We start from the raw sequence: 20351 nt of genomic DNA on the forward strand, positions 1-20351 counted from the left end.
GTCCTCATCTTTATGTGACTTAAGCATGAAAGCATTAGAGATTGTGTCTAAATCCTCTCACCGTGAGAGAAGAATATTCTCAGCTGATTTGAGTTTTTCCCTCCATTAACAAAAGTGGATAGCCTTTTCCTGTAACATCCATTTAATTAAGGTTTTATGGATCTTGTTTTCTTATCACACCTGTCCTAAACTTGGCACAAATGAACTGACGATTATCTTGAATCTGAGTGTACCAGGATGCCCACCGTAGATGAAATATATGACTGCTATTAACATTGGGCTAAATACTTTAGCCTTGCACTAATAGCAGGTCACTAAACTCAACAATTTAATAGTGTTTATTATGAAGTCTTAACAGCATTAAGCCAGAAAACTTCTAACACATGTTTCAAGGGTAGCAACAAACTCTCTCCTCTTTCCCTGACAAGCCAAATCGGTATTTTCTCTCACACTTATTTGGCATCTGATTCTTGCATTTCTTTAATATGCCTTTTCTTTTCTAGATTCTCCTTTGCTCTTTTTTTCTTTTCTTGCTTTTTCTTCTCAGCTGCTCTTTTCTCTTTGAAAATGTCACTATTTTCACCTTTGTAAAAGAGGTCAACTTTTTGCTGCAGGATTTCTCTGGCTCTCTGTCGGTTCAGCTCCACTGATCTAGTTTGATGACACTAAAAAAAAATTTGTTATTGTAAATTAATTCTGTTCATTCTACACGTACACATTTTTTCCTTTTACTAAACATGTTGTACTACTACAGAGCCTCATCCTGTAAAATCCTTATTAATATAAATTAATCCTAAAATTTAAAACTGTTTATATGAGTAAGGAGTAGAATACTTGGCTTGTAATTTGATTTTATTTATGTACTAGCTGAAAGGAAAAAAAGCAACCCTGATAAGAGATTTAATTTCAGACTAGTAAGGGAAAGTGCACAAGGAAATAAGAAGCCAAATTTGTGTCATGACAGTTTCTAAAGGAAAAGTGTTCTCTTTATGTGGTAACATTCAAGAAATGATTAGAACAATTATGAAGTCTATTAATTAAATTAATGGCTCAAAAAAATCCATTTTAAATGAGCTAGCCGCTCTCTTTCTGCAATAGCAGTAAACGGCAAACCATTTTTGGTAGCCATCAGATGACATGAAGTTAGTGTTTTGAAGTAGCATTTATTGTTTAAGGGTTCTTCTAGTTTTGCCTACTGATTTTTGTCTTAATCCTTTCTCACTGGTAGACTTGAAAATTGCTCCTCCATTCTTTTGAAGTTACTTCTGAATTTAAATTATACAGAGTAAAAGGAAGATATTAAGTTACAGCTAGTGAGCAAAAATTTGTCTCATAAGGATCAATGGGCAGCCCCTAGTTGATAAATTATTTTTACTTATGAGTAATTTGAGGAGCAATAGGTAGGCTCAGTTTGTACCAAGCTTGTTGGATCTGTAGTCTCATCTTGCATTTGTAATAGGGAAGGGAGAGCCTTCTGACTTTTAGTTCCCTGCTCTAGGACCCTGGGAAAGTCACTTAAACTCTGTCCCTCCATTTTACCATCTGTAAAATGGAGAAATTTCCTTATGGCATAGCATGTTGGAAAGCTTGAAGTTTATAAAGTACTTTGGAGTTCTTTAGATATAGGAGCTATTGAAGAGGAAAATTTCAGGATCCCTTTAACTGGATGCAAGATTTGAATGCAAATTTGGTGCTGCCTACTTTTCCTATGAATGAAAGGATTGCCTCAAAAAAAAATCTTATCATTTAGCTCTTTAAAGTCTAATTATTATACTCCTGGGGGAATTCTGCACCAAAAATTAAGAATTCTGCACACCATATTTTAAAATTCTGCATATTTTATTTGTCAAAATAACACAATATAATCAGGCTGGTTTCAATTATTTAATGGAAGCAAATAAATGAATTACCTTGACTACAATCCCAGATGGAATATGCTTCAGGACCACACAGTTGCTTGTCTTATTAGTTGCTTGGCCTCCTGGGCCATCACCTCTTACAAACTGTTCTTCTAAGTCTGTTTCACTTAGTGCAAGAAGATCACAAGAATTCTTCTTTCCTGCTACCGGCAATAAAGGTACAGCCAGTCGGGGGGATAAAAACTTTTGCTGCCTCCAAAGCCATGGCCTCCAAGACAAAGTATTTATGTTGGTTAGTAAGATTGAGGAATGAAACAAACTTGAAGCATTCATAAGGAAATGGAAACAAAAACTCCTCTTGACTGGAACCTGAAATAGAAAATGCCTTGTTTTAACATGATCTAGTTTAGCCTAATATGACCAATGCATTTTAAAAGATGTTATAAACTAGCTATGTAACATTGTTACAGATATGTCAAATTTGGAATGCTAAATATTTCAAATGAATGTTATGAAGTTGCCTTACAGACGAAATAACAACTTTGGCCACTTATTTTGTTGCATCTGTAAAATAGCCACTAAATTAAAACAGACTAAATTTCAAAATCAAGGTGTTAAGTGGCACCTGAAAACACTTATTAACAGAGAAAAGCCTCACACAATAAGTGTCCAAATTTGAGCTTTAGGATGCAGTTAGTTCTGGTGAAATAAACTAATCGCTCACATCATTCTTTTAAGTTTACTTTGTCTTGGAAATTTGATATAAACAATGGTTCAAAACAGCATTCAAATAGGGAAGCAGTTTTGGTTTATACACTCTGGGTGAAATGCTGGTCCCAAGAAAGCAACGGTCCGAATATTATCCCATATACCAGAAAAGGAGGGGGTAAAGACCTAATGGAAAGAGAAGGCTATGCACCTGGCTACATAAAAATCTTATTTGGAAGTCCTTACTCAGGCAAAACTCCCACCAAGTCCTGATATCCTTAAGTCCAGATTCATTCTTGCATTAGCTTAATAGTTCCTATAGTTTTGAGACTATTCCTGGTTCCCATTCTAATTTTTAAAATAAATGGAAGTAACGTGTTTTACTTGCTGGTACTTCATGCTGCACTGACTTTACTGAATTTATCAGTATACCAGCTTGATCAACTTGATTTCAAATTAAGAATCTTTTGTGCTCTGCTGTTTGCCATAAGTTGCTCCTGTCATCAAACCTTTGTGATTTCATTCATGATTTTTGTGCCCACTCCTCCGGTTCTATTTTTCCCTTCATAACTGTTTGTTTCCACATCAAAATGGACACTGACAGTTTAAGATAGCAGGTGAAAGAGCAAATGGGCTATGAAGACAGAATGCTTCACACCTGGAGGTGATCCCTCCTAGTCAGGGTTTTTGATCCTTACAGGCCTGAAAGTGCAGGGAAGCTTGCACTGCAACCACCTATTCTGTGGTTACACAAATGAGGCCAGATTTCTAGTGTTATCAAACAGCACTGTTCCTTGGGCTCTAAGTTAAGATAATAAATGTCTTTGTTTTGCTTTAAATATTTACTTATTTGGCTCAAAAGAATGACTACATGAACTGTATGTCCTGAATGCAGTTGATGAAAAATGTTAACATTCAACTAGTAATAAATCTACACTGGTACAAGAAAGGGGGAAAAACGGAAATAGTTTTGAGTAGTTTTAATGAGCAAGTAAAACTGGCCACTTGGTGGCACTAAAAACTAAAAGATAGGAATGCAGTGTTTTATTGCAGAAACCATAAAGCAACATTTAATTCTTCAAAGCATAGAAGCAATGAGTTATGGTAACAATTTTCCCCTTCCTCCAACTCAGTTACTATTGTCAGTAACTGGTTGCTTATATAACCTTAGTTGAAACAAAGGATAACTGTCTGAGCTACTCATCACACATGAATAGAGAAGGTTTGGGGAGTGCTTAATGCTTGCAGACTAATGTGAATTTGCTACTGTTCCTTGATGCTACAGCTATAAAAAATGACTAAAACAAATATGTCCAGAGCAAGACTGACCTACCAGGATTTCACTTTACACAAAACAGGGTCTAACCCCCCCCCCTCCCCCCCCCCCAGTTGTTAGATATTGTGCGTGTAGGAGAGAAAGGAAATAATGGTGAACCATAGTCCTACTCAGAATGGGTGGTACCTTGCTATCATTAATATAGCTTAATGAGGGGAAACATTTTAGTATATAAAAACAGTATCATCCCAGGGTTTTTTTATACAGTCCTAGAAATGTCAAGTCTGTCAGAATTCCTTAGATCAGGAGGTTTGTACAGTTTGAAAGCTCTGCAATTATTATATCCTATTTATAACATCCAACAGCACACTGGAGATTTTAATTATTGAAGTCTCCACACACACTTAAGACACAGAAGTATCACTCCATTTTGATGAAAGGCTTCTAAATAGTCAACTGTCTTGGTATCTCTTGGTTAAATATATCCTGCAACTCAAACTGAGAAAACTATCAATTTTAGCAAAATGCCCTTAACAGTCAGGCTAGGAAGAAGAACAGTCAGTACTTTAATATGCTGAATATTCTCCTGCTAGCCTTCCTAATTGGAGCAGTCAGCACATATTCCTAAATGCAAGGGTGTCACCTACAAAAAGAGTAGTGGACAACTTGGGTGTTAGGACACCTGTGTCCTATTCCTTCTACCCTGACCCACCGTATGACATTAAACAAGTCTCTTACCGATAGCTTATTTCACCCATCTCTAAGACATGCAATACCTGCCTTATTAAGGTGCTACCCAAGTGAGTAGCATTATTTAATGAATCAGCATTATCATACTGATTTGCAGGTCACCTTATACATTAAAAATATAAATACTTCCTATGTGACTTAAGATGTGTTTTCACTAATGGCTTTCTCCTTCACAGCTCATCCTCTCCTTTTGCTTCATCCTGCAGTGAAGTCACAATCCAGTACTTACAATATCAGTTGTCAAGGAAATAACTGTGGTAGTAAAAACAATGCATCATGCTTTTACTGCAGGATCAGCTAGGAAGAGGTCAGCAAGGGACCATGATCTGATTTAAAACACAGATTGGAAATTATTCATCATGGTAAGCAATTATGGCATATAGATAAGAGATGAGTTTTTTCCCCTTCTAATATAGTATCTTTGGAACAGGCACCTTATCTTCATACTTGTCTGTAAAGCAACTAGCACCCTGTTGACACTGTATGTATGTATGTCTGTTGGGGCAACTAAGAACTAGTCCAAAACATCAGTGTTTATTTTGAAATGCAAATAATCACTTGCAATAACTTGTATCTATTTCTTAAGAAGAGTACCATCCACTTAAGGTCACTGACTAGGGTTAATAGTTAAGTAAGTAAGGCCTGCACAAACTGTTTCAGTGCTTCTCAGTCTGTGGTTCATGCAAGTCTGCTTTCATTCCCTCACACACTGGCAGCACCCTAACAAGCACCTGTCCCACTATTAGCAGCATAAAGGATTCTAGGATAGAGTTGAGGTTGTGAGCACAAGCCTGGGGAAGCAGAAGAAAAAAGTAGTAGAATGTGAGGTCAAGTTTATAAAAAGTCTGAACACCTGCTCTGTTTGGTTTGCAGCCTGGGTTTCCAGTGTATGGGGAGCGAGATGGGTCCTCTCTCTCAGTCACTGGAGATACCACCAGGGCCTTGACAGCTGAGGGACAAAGCAGGAGGCTCAATATTGCCGATGCATTGTCCTGCTGGCTGAACTCCCATATTGGTCCCCATCAGGCATATTTTTGGGGGCTCCATCAAGACCTTAAGTGAAGTTCTACAACCCAGTTCTAAGTCCATGAAAAACAGACAATTTTGAAAAGGAGTTTGTGCAGTGGTGGCTAGAACAGAGGAAGGGGGCGTGGGAGCCAGGACTCCTAGATTTTTAAGAGCAGGTTGGATAAACACCTATCAGGGATGGTCTAGATCAGTGGTTCTTAAACTGGGGTGTGAGACATGCCAGATTTTTTTAGAAAGTAAATAATTGAAAACACAAATTAAGCACAGTCATGTAAATACAACTACTTTGTTTCATCAAACCTAGGTTTTTATTATACATTTTTTAACAATTACTGTAATATACAAACAAAATATATCTAGGTTTTTCATAAGAGGTGCGAGAACATATTTGGATAACCAAAGGGGTGCATGCTGCAGTAAAGATTAAGAACCACTGGTCTAGATAATACTTAGTCCTGGCTTGACTGCAGGGGACTGGACCGAGGTCCCTTCCAGTTCTATGATTCTCTCCCCAGCTCGGGGAGGAGGGCGGGGTGTCAAGATGGGTGTGTAAGGAACAAGAGCTGGGATTCCTAGATTTCCTCCCCAGCTGTAGGAGAAAAGAGAGAATGGGGGGGGGGGGGCGGAGGCAGGGATAGGGGCCAGGACTACTGACTTCTCACCCCAGTTCTAGGAGCAAAGTGGGAAGGGGGACTGAGAGCCGGGACTCCTGGGTTCACTCCCCAGCTCTGGGACCAGAGCGGGGGTGGGGGTGGGGCGGTAGGGATAGGAGCCGGGACTCCTGGGTTCACTCCCCAGCTCTGGGACCAGAGCGAGGGTGGGGGGCGCGGTAGGGATAGGAGCCGGGACTCCTGGGTTCACTCCCCAGCTCTGGGACCGGAGCGGAGGGGGGGAGGGGTGGGCGGTAGGGATAGGAGCCGGGACTCCTGGGTTCACTCCCCAGCTCTGGGAGCAGAGCGGGGGTGGGCGGTAGGGATAGGAGCCGGGACTCCTGGGTTCACTCCCCAGCTCTGGGACCGGAGGGGGGTGGGTGGGCGGTAGGGATAGGAGCCGGGACTCCTGGGTTCACTCCCCAGCTCTGGGACCGGAGCGGAGGGGGGGAGGGGTGGGCGGTAGGGATAGGAGCCGGGACTCCTGGGTTCACTCCCCAGCTCTGGGAGCAGAGCGGGGGTGGGCGGTAGGGATAGGAGCCGGGACTCCTGGGTTCACTCCCCAGCTCTGGGAGCAGAGTGGGGGTGGGCGGTAGGGATAGGAGCCGGGACTCCTGGGTTCACTCCCCAGCTCTGGGAGCAGAGGGGGGGGGCGTGGGCGGTAGGGATAGGAGCCGGGACTCCTGGGTTCACTCCCCAGCTCTGGGACCGGAGGGGGGGGGTGGGCGGTAGGGATAGGAGCCGGGACTCCTGGGTTCACTCCCCAGCTCTGGGAGCAGAGGGGGGGTGGGCGGTAGGGATGGGAGCCGGGACTCCTGGGTTCACTCCCCAGCTCTGGGACCAGAGGGGGGGGGCGTGGGCGGTAGGGATAGGAGCCGGGACTCCTGGGTTCACTCCCCAGCTCTGGGACCGGAGGGGGGGGGTGGGCGGTAGGGATAGGAGCCGGGACTCCTGGGTTCACTCCCCAGCTCTGGGAGCAGAGGGGGGGTGGGCGGTAGGGATAGGAGCCAGGACTCCTGGGTTCACTCCCCAGCTCTGGGACCGGAGGGGGGGGTGGGCGGTAGGGATAGGAGCCGGGACTCCTGGGTTCACTCCCCAGCTCTGGGACCGGAGGGGGGGGTGGGTGGTAGGGATAGGAGCCGGGACTCCTGGGTTCACTCCCCAGCTCTGGGAGCAGAGGGGGGGGCGTGGGCGGTAGGGATAGGAGCCGGGACTCCTGGGTTCACTCCCCAGCTCTGGGACCGGAGGGGGGGGGTGGGCGGTAGGGATAGGAGCCGGGACTCCTGGGTTCACTCCCCAGCTCTGGGACCAGAGGGGGGGGCGTGGGCGGTAGGGATAGGAGCCGGGACTCCTGGGTTCACTCCCCAGCTCTGGGACCGGAGGGGGCGGTGGGCGGAAGGGATAGGAGCCGGGACTCCTGGGTTCACTCCCCAGCTCTGGGACCGGAGGGGGGGGTGGGCGGTAGGGATAGGAGCCGGGACTCCTGGGTTCACTCCCCAGCTCTGGGAGCAGAGGGGGGGTGGGCGGTAGGGATAGGAGCCGGGACTCCTGGGTTCACTCCCCAGCTCTGGGACCGGAGGGGGGGGTGGGCGGTAGGGATAGGAGCCGGGACTCCTGGGTTCACTCCCCAGCTCTGGGAGCAGAGGGGGGGGTGGGCGGTAGGGATAGGAGCCGGGACTCCTGGGTTCACTCCCCAGCTCTGGGACCAGAGGGGGGGGGCGTGGGCGGTAGGGATAGGAGCCGGGACTCCTGGGTTCACTCCCCAGCTCTGGGACCAGAGGGGGGGGGCGTGGGCGGTAGGGATAGGAGCCGGGACTCCTGGGTTCACTCCCCAGCTCTGGGACCGGAGGGGGGGGGTGGGCGGAAGGGATAGGAGCCGGGACTCCTGGGTTCACTCCCCAGCTCTGGGACCGGAGGGGGGGGCGTGGGCGGTAGGGATAGGAGCCGGGACTCCTGGGTTCACTCCCCAGCTCTGGGAGCAGAGGGGGGATGGAGGGTTAGAGCGGGGGGAAGGGGGGGCAGGGATAGGAGCCGGGTTCTCTCCCCAGCTGGGCCCCTGCCTGTAGCCTGACAAACCCGCAGCGAAGAACTGGAGTCTGAAGTCCAGATCAAAGGGGGCTCGGGGTCAGGCGCGCGCCCAACGGCTCTAAGGCGCCAGGCGGGGCCCTTCTTACTTACAGGCAAGGGAGGGTCAGCACAGGTCCCACAACATCCGCATCGGCCGTTTTGCGCATGCGCCCCCGCCAAGACAGTACCACAGACATCCATCTGCGCATACGTAATACACTTCCTACTGTATGAGCGCTCTGCGCATCTCCAATCCGCAAGAATCCCTCACCGTCCCTCACTGAGCATGCGCAGGCAAGCCGGTCCTCCCGCACACTATGCCGGAGCGCAAAAACCAATCAGCCAATCATGTCCCGGGTACTCGTGCGGCGCGCAGCCGCACCTGCCAATCCGAACGCGGCGATATGGCTCGCCTGTACTTCCCGCACCTCAGCCAATAACGACGCACGATTGGGTCTGGCGCGCGGCCAGAACAGCCAATCATCGCGAGGGGGCCAGTCTCTCGTGCCCTCTGCCCCCCCCGAACGTTCGAATCCCAGCCGCCAATCGTGAGGAAGGAGATCGCGGCTGGTGCTTGTTTACCGCCTAACGGTCGCCGGAGGGGAGCAGTGCTGAAACCAGGATACCCTTCCCTCCGAACAGGCAGAGATGCAGGTAAGGGCGGAGCGAGCCCAGACATGGGACCCTGGAGCAGAAGACACCCAGTGACGCGGGCCTTAGCATGCCGCGGCTTTCAGCCCCCTCCCCCCTCAGTCCCAGTTAGGCGAGACGTCCTCAATTATAGCTTCGACCCCGCCCCCAACAGCGAGTGGCGGTCTTGTTGACCAATCCTGGGGTAGCAGCCCTGTCAACAGTCTAAAACGCGGTGGTTAGCCGCCCAATGAGAGGAGAGGGGCGGAGCCTGGACTGGGAAATTGGAACGGGGTGCGGGGCGGAGAGCTCTAGGGGAGAGGAAACCCACGGAAAGGAGGCGGGGTTAGAGGGGGAGAGGAGAGCAAGCGTCTGAGGAGATAGCTGGGAGGAGTGAGGGAGAGATGGGAGAAGAGGCTGGAGGGAGTGGGAGGACCCAGTAGGGTGGGGTAGGAACTAGTGGGAGGTGAGGAGAGGGTGGGGGAGGACCCAATGCGAGGGAAGGGGCGTGAGGGAGGATGGGGGCCTGAAAGGGGAGAGATAGTGGACAGAGAGAGGGCCTGAAGTGGGAGGGGAGGGGAGGAAAGTACTTGAGGGCAAAGGGACCAGATGCTGCTCAGAGGTGGGGGTTGTTAAATGAGGGGGGTAATCCCCACTGTAAATGTGCTGGTGTTGGTGTAGGTGTAGCAGCTCACCAGCATACATGTTTAGTTCATGTTTTTTTGAGTTGGTCCTAGAGTTTGTTCTGGGATGTACCTTGGCCTGTAAGAATAGAGTCCAGGAAATGTTTCCTGTCATTTTTCTGTTTAATTAAAAGTGAGAATAGTCTAAAATTGTAAAAGAGTTTGGAGGTTACTCGTCACGCTTTTAAGCACTGGTGTAATTGAAGTGGTTTAGTTCTCCCAAATTAAATTTAGTGATCAAATGTGTTTCTTTTATGGCCCAGTTATTTTAAGAGTGATAAAAAAAGCCAACATTTAATGTCTGAAATGTAGTTTCTGCATGCTGAAAGTTCAGAGCAATCTAGATGCAATTTTATGTGCACTTGACTTCTCCATATTTTTACTCTCACAGGTATTTAACTTCTATTAAAAAACTTGCATCAGTTCATCTGAGGGAAAACACATAAGGGTTAGTTTTGCAGACTGGTCTAATTTAGTGTCTTTCTACACTAAATGGAAGATCAGTGTTTGGGACTGTAAGGGCTGATCGGTACTGCAAGAACAACCAAAATAAGGGACCCCATGACAGCTGAGTTATTTCCTGATCCTGTTACAATAACGTTAAAATTTGTAATGTGGACAGGACTAGGCTTGGCAAGCTGGTCAATTGACTGGCCAGTTGGTCACCTATTATTTGACCAATGTCAAATATCGTCAACAGATATTCTAGCAAGAACGCCCAGAGCTCAGCAGCAGCCTACTTTTGTTTGCATCCTCATGCTATCGATTAGCAACCCTACTTAAATGTCTTGTCGCTCACTTCGCTACCTGTTTGGGGGGGAAAAGGTGAACTGATAGAAAGTTGAGCATCTTAACTGGGTGTAATCTTCAGAACAAACATTCTGTGTATGCATGTATATCATCATATACCAGACCATCAATATACGTAGCAGCTTACAAAGCACGTTAAACAACTTAAAAGACATGGTCCATGTCCCAAAGTGTTTACTATCTAAACTGACTAGACAAATGTACAAACTGAGAGGAGGGTTCAGTCATTAAACCTTCTCCCTAACCCAAAGAAAATTAGATGCACAGCCATTAAGCTTGAAGAGTTGGCCTCGCATAAGTGCATTTAAAAATGACTTTTTTTCTTTTATAGTTGCCATGTGTTTGTTTTTGTTTAATTTCATGTTTCTTTTCTTTTGTAACTGTTAAGTCTTGAGTAACTTCATATTTAAATGCTAACCTAATATTGCTATAAAATATAATTATGCTATCATTTTTTTCAGAACTCCACTTAATAGTGTTTTGCATTTTTCTGAGTTAAAATAACTCAGTTAAGTAACTCGTTTTTTGTACTTAGGTATAAGTATCCATCTAAGATTTTTGGACACCATAAAGTCATACTCTTTTTTGTTACTGTTGTTAATGTTCTGATCAATTAATGCTTTACAATATTTGGCTATTTTTGACATTATTTGATTAGTCAATTGACCATTTATTTTTGGAATGATCAACCAACAGAAACCACACACTGTAGTTCACCTCTCCACTTCCAGCAAGTCCATGGCATAGGTTCTGAACACTTGTAGCATAGTTTGTTCTTGTGTTGTTTGTAGATGCAAATCATGTGACAACTGTGTTTGAAAATTATTCCAGATGCTGTTATATAACCAAGAGTGGACCAGTCCTGAACTGTTATTCTTGAGGCAGCGGTTGAGTCTGAGTGCAGTGAAGGCAGTTTATTCAGGCCTTGAGGGAGAAAAGGACCTCATATTGTTCTATAATGATTTCTTTTGCTGACTTGTAGAGCAGTACTAATGGATTCCCGAGGGAGCAAATTCTGGCTTTCCTGGGCTGGATCAACAGTTGACACAATCCAGGAACTTTTAACATGGAGCTTGATGCAAATTTGCCAGACACCCATTAGTTTAAAGACTAAACTTACCAGACAGAGCCAATATGAGAGAATGGTGTCAGGAGAGCCACCAGCAAATACCAGGAGCAATTTGCTGCTAAGGAACATAATCCATGACTTCAGGCTGATGGAAAATGGGTGAATGCTGGGATTCTTGCTAAGAAGCTGTCCCTGAACTTTGGTTGGGACCTCTATTTTTTGTATCCACTTTTAGGTGTCTGATAAATTTGAAGCTTTTCCACATCTTTTCTGGCTGCTAGAAGGGAGAAAGAGCTTTCTTTTTCTAAGCACCTCTGACTATTAGGGAGGTGTGCATCTTTAGTATTCTACCCTTTCCCCAGCTTCTGTTTTTTTAGATCCTCCTCTCATGGAGATAGCTGCAGTGCCTGCCTGTGAAGTAACTTTTTCAGACATGACTTTTCTCAGTTTCACTGCTGCCTACTGAATTATTAAATACCAGCAATGAAAAAAACAGAGTCTAGTTAATTTTCATCAGCTGCTGCTTGGAAAAGCAACTTTAAGATGATGGTTTGGGGGGAGCAGGACGGTGCTCCGGGCTGGGACTGAGGGTTTCGGAGGGCAGGAGAGGGATCAGGCTGGGGCAGGGGGTCGGGGCACAGGAGGGGGTCAGGGGTACAGGCTCTGGGCGTCGTTTACCTCAAGTGGCTCCCAGAAGCAGCGGCATGTCCTCCCTCCAGCTCCTATGCGGATGTGTGGCCGGGCAGCTTTGCACACTGCCCTGTCCGCAGGCGCCGCCCCTGCAGCTCCCATTGGCTGCGGTTTCCGGCCAATGGGAGCTGTGGGGGCAGTGCGCGGCACCCCCTGACTGCCCCTATGTTTAGGAGCTGGAGGGGAGACATGCCACTGCTTCCAGGAGCCACGCGGAGTGGGACAAGCCCCCAACCCTGCTCCCTGGCGGGAGCTCGAGAACCAGATTAAAACTTCTGGAGGGCTGGATGCGGCCCTTGGGCCACAGTTTTCCCACCCCGATCTAAAGATTAATCAAATTGTTTAATCAAACAACGAAGCCAAACTGCTTTTTGAATTGAAAGTATGATAATTCTGTATTTTCAAAGAATAACAACGGTATCGTTTTGGGGAATAAAATATGGAAAATTTGGACTTGGTGAAAACTGTGCAAGAACTCTCTCACTCTTCTATAGAATCTGACATCAGAAGTTCCTACAACTCTGGCTGTAACTTGAATACTAACAGGTAATGATAATGTATAGCACAAACTAATATGTATATTTTTAAAAGAGGAAATATGTATTGGACTACAGCTCTTTTTTGTCTCTTTCTGTTTGGATGGTGCCTAAACTCATTTGAAGTGATGTCTTGTTTCACTAAAGTAGAAGCTTCAGAATTTATTATGCGGCTTTGTTAGCTTCTGCTGGGACAAAAAGAAAGGTGACAAAAAAGGGCCAAAGCATACATGTGAAATAATACCTCAATTGTTGATGTACTTCTTTATTATTTTAAATCTGTAGAGAATGCAGCTGTATTATTAAATCTGTATGTAAATGTATATAGGCCACTTCTACCCAAATATAATATTGTGAATAGTTTGTTCTTTCATATGTTAAATGGAGCTAATATAAGACCACTTTTATGATAAAATTGCTTATTAAAATAGGTTTCAGAGTAGCAGCCGTGTTAGTCTGTATTCGCAAAAAGAAAAGGAGTACTTGTGGCACCTTAGGTGCCACAAGTACTCCTTTTCTTATTAAAATAGTAATTGTATTCATTTACCTGTACTTACATTTTGTAATGTAGGAGGAAGCATCACAGTTCACATTTATTTATTGTTCTTAAAATGCATCTTCCTTGTTTTTCCAACTTGTCTCTTTCTTCCTTTCAAGGTTGAACTTTTTTTCTTCTTGTGCGCTTTGGGCCTGATAAAAGCCCAATAAAGTCGATGTGATACTTTCCATTGACTTCAGTGGGATTTGGATTAGGTCCATTCAGTCCGGGATCAGTTATGTCAGTGTCATGTGAGTGACAGTTGTGATCTTGCACAGCCTTTTGTAATACTGATGTGTTTTCTGGCATTGAGAAATGAATAAAGATAATTCTATTCCTTTAGTATACTGTTGCTGTAGGAGGGATAGGACTATCTATTGTGATTAATGAGTATTGCTGTTGAAAGCCACAAAATCTCATTTCTTTAGACGATAGAGAGGTACTTAGAATGAAACTAGACAACCTTTTAGTCTGTCACTCAAACTGCTAACAGTCACCATTTCCAGGCAGGTGACACAATAAATGTTGAGCCAAGAATGACAGTCTGTATCCAGAGCATTTTGTTAAATAAAGCTATAAAATAACAGAACATACCTGTTGACTCTTACCAATTCTTATTCTATCTATAGGTACATCTTTATAAAGACAAGAAGGAAAAATTAAAAATTCTGTAATTGTGATGGTCTCATAATATCTATCAATCCAGAAGGAGGCACTGCAGTTCTTTTCTTTTTCTTTACACTTCATAAAAACAAAGAAAATATATTGTAAACATCCTGATATGAAATAGGATTCTGCAAGACAACTGTAATGTGCAAAACACGAAAAGGAATACAAAAAGCTGTCCACTTAAGCAGATAACTCCATTGTGCCAGGAAGCTAAATCTGGGCTAGTGAACCTACCAGGTAGCTAATCAAGTGTAGGACTGTGATTACTAGTTCAGCAAGGACCCCAAGTGGTTAGTGAGCACATAAGCTTTCTGTGGCTTTACCCTATACTTTCACCTCCTGTGAAGGTTAGAATTTCCAAGTAGGAATTAAGGCTAGGACAGAGATTTTTTTGGGACTGTACCAGATTCCCAATAGAAAGAGGGAAGGATGCATTTCCCTGGAAAACAGGGATTTATAATTTGTGATTAAATTGTAGCCCTGGTTGATCTCACTCACTAAACTGCTGTGTTTGAATCCCGACACTGGATGATTTTGTTTGACTCTGGCTTCTCTAGCACTCTGCCTGGGCATAGATTCTGTGTGGTACCCTTTCTGGAAGTGGGATCCCTGGGCCCAGTTGCCCTAGTTCCCAGGACCAGTGCTGAACTCCCTAAGAGTCCCCAGTAACTTAAACATGCCCTTTCCCAGAGCTCCATTTTTGTGGGCACTCTGGTTTATAATTTACCCCTTCAGGGGACATATTATAGTTGAAGCAAATAGACACAGATTTTGCAAAAAGATTTTTAGAACAATCACTTTTTGCTTTAAACAGCACCAGAGATACACAGATCAAGACAAAAGAATACACATCTACACACCATTACCTGCCCTCACTTCATTACCACTTGTGAGCATTCTTCAGGATTTGAATCTGTTTCTTCTCAGGGATCCAAATCCCTTCTCTGAGACTTCACTCCTCCAGCTCAGGCTTCTCTTCTGAATCTCCTTTCTGCCCGCTTTCTTTAGCTTTGTCTGGTCAGAAACCTGCCTTTTTTGAATCACTCCAAAGTTCTCAGTGTTTGTGTTTTTTAACCCCCTGTTCTGACACTTCTGTCTCTTTGTTCTCTTCTGGAGATTTTCCACTCCTTAAACCCCTTTTACTCTCTGCAGCCAAGCAAGAGAAAACTGCTTTCACCTAGGATGTAGTCATCCCATTTTTCTGTCTGGGTTTGTTGATGGTCTTTAACAACTGTCCTACTCAGAGATGGACACTAAGGAATCTCTCTCTGTCTCCTTAGGACAAGGAATATGAGGCAAGAATACAGTAAAGTTCATAGTGATAAGTACTCAAATATGCAAAAAGTTCATAATTTCAAACAGAATTAATAAATTATACATTGATTCCCTAAGTTATCACAACATGTTTTATGAATTTTCTCACTTTTTTGAGGGGAAAAATAACCTTGTTTGTGTGATCAGATCAATCTGATTTTTAGTATATTGGGTTTCAGAATGAGAAATCAATACATAAAAAGGGTTTTGTATTACTAGTGTATTATTTTGAGTACTGTTGTTGGACAACATTTGGCACAGTAAATAATTCAAATGTTTTTCTTCATGTTTCAACAGAAGTAGTCCTTCATCCAATCCGAATGGAGTTTCCAGTTTCTCAGGGAAGACCAGCCCCTCTGTAATTCCTGGTTCTGTTGAAGTGCTGGCCTCCTTTATGCAAGATATACAAAAGAGTGGAAGGACAGACTCAGAAATTTTGAAGAACTGTGAGGTATCTGATGTTCAGTTTTATTTTTTTAAGTTTGTATTATGTAAAAAGGTTGCAGTATGGAGGACAGGTCTAATGGTGCTATAATTTAGAAATAAGATGTGACAATGTGTGTTTTGACATGTATTTAGGGAACTGTTGTGACATAACAGTTAGAATGTAGTACATTCCACAATGTAATCAGTTACATTTCTGTGCCTTATTGAAATCCTAGCTTGGCTTCGTATATCTTAATATGGCACATATAAAGTACAGATGTAAATGTGTTTGAAATGTAATAGACATTTTTTTAAAATGTTGCAATAACTTTGAGTCTAATTTTTAAACCTTTAAAAGCACTGAAATTCAATGTAAAATATTACACCAGGGTAACTACACGGTTGTTAGCAGAGTTACTTGTACTGTACGGTATGGTACCGTGAAATCAGAATCAGAACCAAAGTCTTAGAAAAGTACTAGTGTGAGTCATTAGTTTTATTTTCAAGAAACGATTAGTGTTTTTGAATTGTGGCATCAGTGTGTGTTGCATTCTTCAACAGGTGTCAGGTCACTTTAGCTCATTCTAGATTAAAATATAAGTATAAAAATAAGATAATGTAAATAAAACCAAACTCACTGGTGCTATTTATAAATTTGATAGTCACTTAATGTTTTAGAAGTCTTTTACATCATTTTATTAACTTGCATTTGTTTTAGTCTTTTTAAAATCTGTAATAATGTTATTGACATTGTAGTAGCACCTTGTAGCGGTGGAAATGTCTTGAAATACTATTAATGTTTTACAAAAAAGTAGCTTCTTTGCAAATCCAGTACTTTTTCAGAGTTTCATGACTTGACATTTTAACATAAATTTCCCCAAACCACTAGGCAGAAGTCAACATCTTGATAGTGAATAAGAGATAGTAAGTAGGTAGAGTGGGATATGGTATGAACTTTAGACAAATATTACTCTGACTAGAACCGACCCTGTCATCAAATGATGGGACTCAGGATTTTGGCCTGCATACATAATGTATGTTTGCTTTTTGGAACATACTCACCCTGAGAACCATTGGTGCTCCTATTCTCTTGTCACGTGAATGACAATGAGAGTGGAACCAGTGCAGGATTTTTATGGCAGGACTCTGCGAGACATGTTGGAGTGTTGCTGCCAAGGTGATTATTAATGGCTATAATTGTCTATGGTCAGCCCCCAGTGGTGAGGGTGTCATCTGTATCAGTCTTGACAGTGTTGCCTTGACCTTGTCAAGGAACGCTCATAAATCCCTCAGAAGCTGGTCTCCTATCTCTGTATGTTCCATGGTGGCAAGATTTTCTTATAGATATGGCAATGGCAACATCATCACTGCTTATGCACCTGCTAACCTTGATGATGAGGAGGACAAGGAACTATATGCACCAGCCATGTATGATGTCATCAGCAGAGTATCTGTTCATGACATTTTCATTGTGTGATGAGATGTCAATGCTATGCTGGTAGCCAATGCTAGAACAGCTTGGCCGGAAAGCATTGGGCATTTGTTTGTGGATGCGACCACAAATGATAACGGTAAGTGATTGCTCAGGTTTTGTGCTCCAACCAGACTCCATGTTTCTGACACCGATTTCCAACAGAAGAACATACATGCCTGGACTTGGTATTTGAATGCTGGAAGAAGAATCAACAAAGCACTAGATCACATTCTCATATCCAAGCAATGGAGAATCTGTATACACCTCTGTTGGTTGATAAGTAGCACTGAAGTTGGGAATACTGCCTGCAGGTTGCCTGTGGCCATGGTGAAACCAAAGTTGTAGGCAACTCAAACCAAGCCTTCCGTTAGTCATTTAGACTGACTGACTGACATTGCTGTCAAAATGAAATACCAGACCGAAATCTTCAAATGATTTGACACTCTAATCCTTGCATGTGAAAACCCTGAACATTAGGAAATCAACAATTTGTGCGACTGTTTCCAGCCTTCTGTTATGGATGCCCCAAACAAAGTGCTGGGGAAAAGTTGCACCAGCCCTAAACATTAATGAATCAATCAACAGAGCCCGGACATCATAGGAAAACAGCATGTGGCTCACTTAAATGGGAACTATTAAGAATACTGATGACTCAGTGCCTTGCATAATACAACTTTAGAGCAGGACCATGAAATGTTTTGGGCAAATAAGGCTCAATTGATGGAAGCTTCATTGGCCAGAAATGATTATGGCTTGTCTGTAAAGAACTGTGCACCTTAAAAACTGGTCCACGGAACAAATCCTCCATTGTGAAAGATGGACACAATAACATACTGGACACCGAGGCAGAGTGTCTGAATGGATGGAAAGAACACTTTCAGGAGCTTCTGAACAACCCCATCAAAGCTGCTGATGTGCAGCTTCAGGAGGATGCAAAGAATCCAGTAACCGCCCCACCATGTAGAGGATGTACTATTGAGGAGGTTCGAAGTGCAGCCTATACGCCCAAGAATTGTTGTGCTGCTGGTATTTGTGGTGTAGCTGATCAAACATGGTTGGTATTCTGTCTTGGAGTGGATGACACATATTATCAACCAAGTATGGGTTTGTGAGAAACTACCGAAAAACTGGGACCATAGAATTGTTTTGAAAAGGGAAAGGTGATTGTCCGGTGTGTTCTACTCACCATGGAATCACTTTGTGCTCCATTCCAAGCAACTGTTCACGCTGGTTCTTCTTGAGCATGTTAAGCCCACTGTAACGAATCTGTGACATCTACAGCAAGCCAGGTTTATGCCTGGCTGATTAACCACAGAACAGATTTTTACCATTAGACAAACGATTAAAAAAGCCCAAGAGTTTTGGTGTGGGAAGGATGAGATGTATATAGCTTTTATTAATATAAAAGCAGCTTTTGACTCTCTGGATCATTGCTCCCTATGGCTCCGCCTGCAAGATGCTGGTGTGCTTGGCAAATTCTGCAATCTTCATAGATATGCACTTCCAAAATGAAAGCTGTTTGCTTAGGTACTAGTGTGTCCAACTGGTTTGAGTACCACAGAGGCATCTCTTAAGGGTGCATGGCTGTTTCTGATCTGTTCAATACTGTTGTTCACTGACTGACTGGAAGCCATCACTAGCTGCACACGGGGTGGTACTGCGTGACTTTTGACATAATAGACCTGGAATATGCAGATGACATGGCTGTACTTGTATTCTCATGAATTAATCTCATCAGTGCCCTGAATGTATTTACAAAAGATGCAAGTAAGCTTGGTCTTCTTCCAATTGACTAGAAGACCAAAATGATGTAAGTGGTCAAGGTATCTCTACCCCATCCCATCGTGGTCTAATTTTGTAGAGAACACTTTTTCCTCCTTTATTTTTTAAATAAAACTTAGATATGAATACATTAACTAGAAGTGTCTTTTTTTATTTTTCTGTGTTTACTTTGAGTGTCACTTCTTTTCCTTTGCTGTAGTTGTTTTTCTAGCTGCTATTATTATTTATATTGCAGTTATAACTAGGGGCCTTAACTGAGATTGGGGTCCCATTGTGCTGCTAGAGTAAAAGCAATATGATTTTTAATTATTTCACTTTTTGGTTTAATAGACTAGGTGGATACAGTTATTCAAACTGGTGGAGAAACAGTGTCAAGAGCAGATAGTTGCCCAGCAAGAGCAGTTCCATCACCAAATCCAAGTAAGCCATTTATTTGTTTATGCAGCAGTTTTAGGCTGACTGCTTTTTAACGTTTTGATAAATTTTTGTATATTTACAAAACAGTACAGCACTGTATCATCCACTGCTGTTGTTTTTGTTCTGTGAATACATGTAGGGCCTGATAGTCCTTACATATGTTCAAATTTAGTTAATGGGAGTTGCGTGTTTTCATATCGGGGGAAAATTGGACCTCTGATGTTTAATATGGACGTCTGCAGTACCTTATCACCTGGCTGTTTAATAGTGTACATTTTTAGAAAGGAAAAAACAAAGTGGGTTTTTTGACTCAAATTGTTCTTTTTCATAAACATGTATTTTGACCAAATACACAACAAATGAGATTTTTATAGATAACTACCATTATACGTTAACAGTTGGAATACATATTTTTCTAATTTTAAAATAATATTTGCTCTAGTTCAGAAAACATAATCTGAAACATGATTGTCTTAGTTTTATGGAGTTTTGCGCATAGTACAACATTCATTGTAATATTCGAACAGATATTTTACCCTTGACTTGGAGAACTTCCCTTTCTAACAATGAAAAAAGATTCAAGATGTTAAGATCTTGTTGTCAGGATTCAAATTCTCCCTCATTCTTGTTTCACAATAATATCAGATTAGAAGAAAATGTATGTGTGAGCATGTAAAAGAGAGAATATTTTAATATCTTCATTTTGGTTGCTGTTTTTTCCCTTCCCTTTCCTGATACCCTCTACGCTAGTAGTAAGCAACAGTTCCTGAATTGATAAAATTAACAAGAGGTACTGTCCTTTTCTTCTATCCTATCTCCTATTACCTCCTTATTTTTTAAAATATTTTTGTCTGAACATTTTTGTCCTACCCATGTCCTGCACTCTTGTATTTTCTTCCTCATGCTGTAGAGGTTAATTATAGTTGTTGTTGCTCTTGCTAGCCTTGACTAGTACACTATGTTGGCTTTACCAG

At 43.0% G+C, this 20351-nt stretch overlaps 2 protein-coding genes across 5 annotated transcripts in view; one reads left to right on the forward strand and one right to left on the reverse strand.

The window, feature by feature from the left end:
* Positions 1–452: 452 nt before the first annotated feature.
* MTRFR (mitochondrial translation release factor in rescue) lies at positions 453–8563 on the reverse strand. The gene is given in 4 exon segments (XM_073313023.1): positions 453–665; positions 1911–2228; positions 8451–8513; positions 8516–8563. Coding segments are annotated over 4 exon segments (627 nt in total). The 5' UTR covers positions 8549–8563.
* Positions 8564–8731: 168 nt separating this feature from the next.
* MPHOSPH9 (M-phase phosphoprotein 9) overlaps positions 8732–20351 on the forward strand; it is a 42474-nt gene continuing 30854 nt past the window's right edge. For 2 of the 4 annotated variants that reach the window (XM_073313008.2, XM_073313013.2), the window contains exons 1-4: positions 8737–8993; positions 12629–12767; positions 15576–15729; positions 19291–19380. In XM_073313008.2, the coding sequence (XP_073169109.1) occupies positions 12661–12767; positions 15576–15729; positions 19291–19380 (351 nt within the window). In that variant the 5' untranslated portion in view covers positions 8737–8993; positions 12629–12660. Of the gene's footprint in view, positions 8994–12628; positions 12768–15575; positions 15730–19290; positions 19381–20351 lie in introns of all 4 variants that reach the window. The other 2 variants (XM_073313011.2, XM_073313012.2) reach the window with 2 other exon arrangements.

This window comes from Lepidochelys kempii, chromosome 15, assembly GCF_965140285.1.
Source record: "Lepidochelys kempii isolate rLepKem1 chromosome 15, rLepKem1.hap1, whole genome shotgun sequence".
NCBI lineage: Eukaryota > Metazoa > Chordata > Testudines > Cheloniidae > Lepidochelys > Lepidochelys kempii.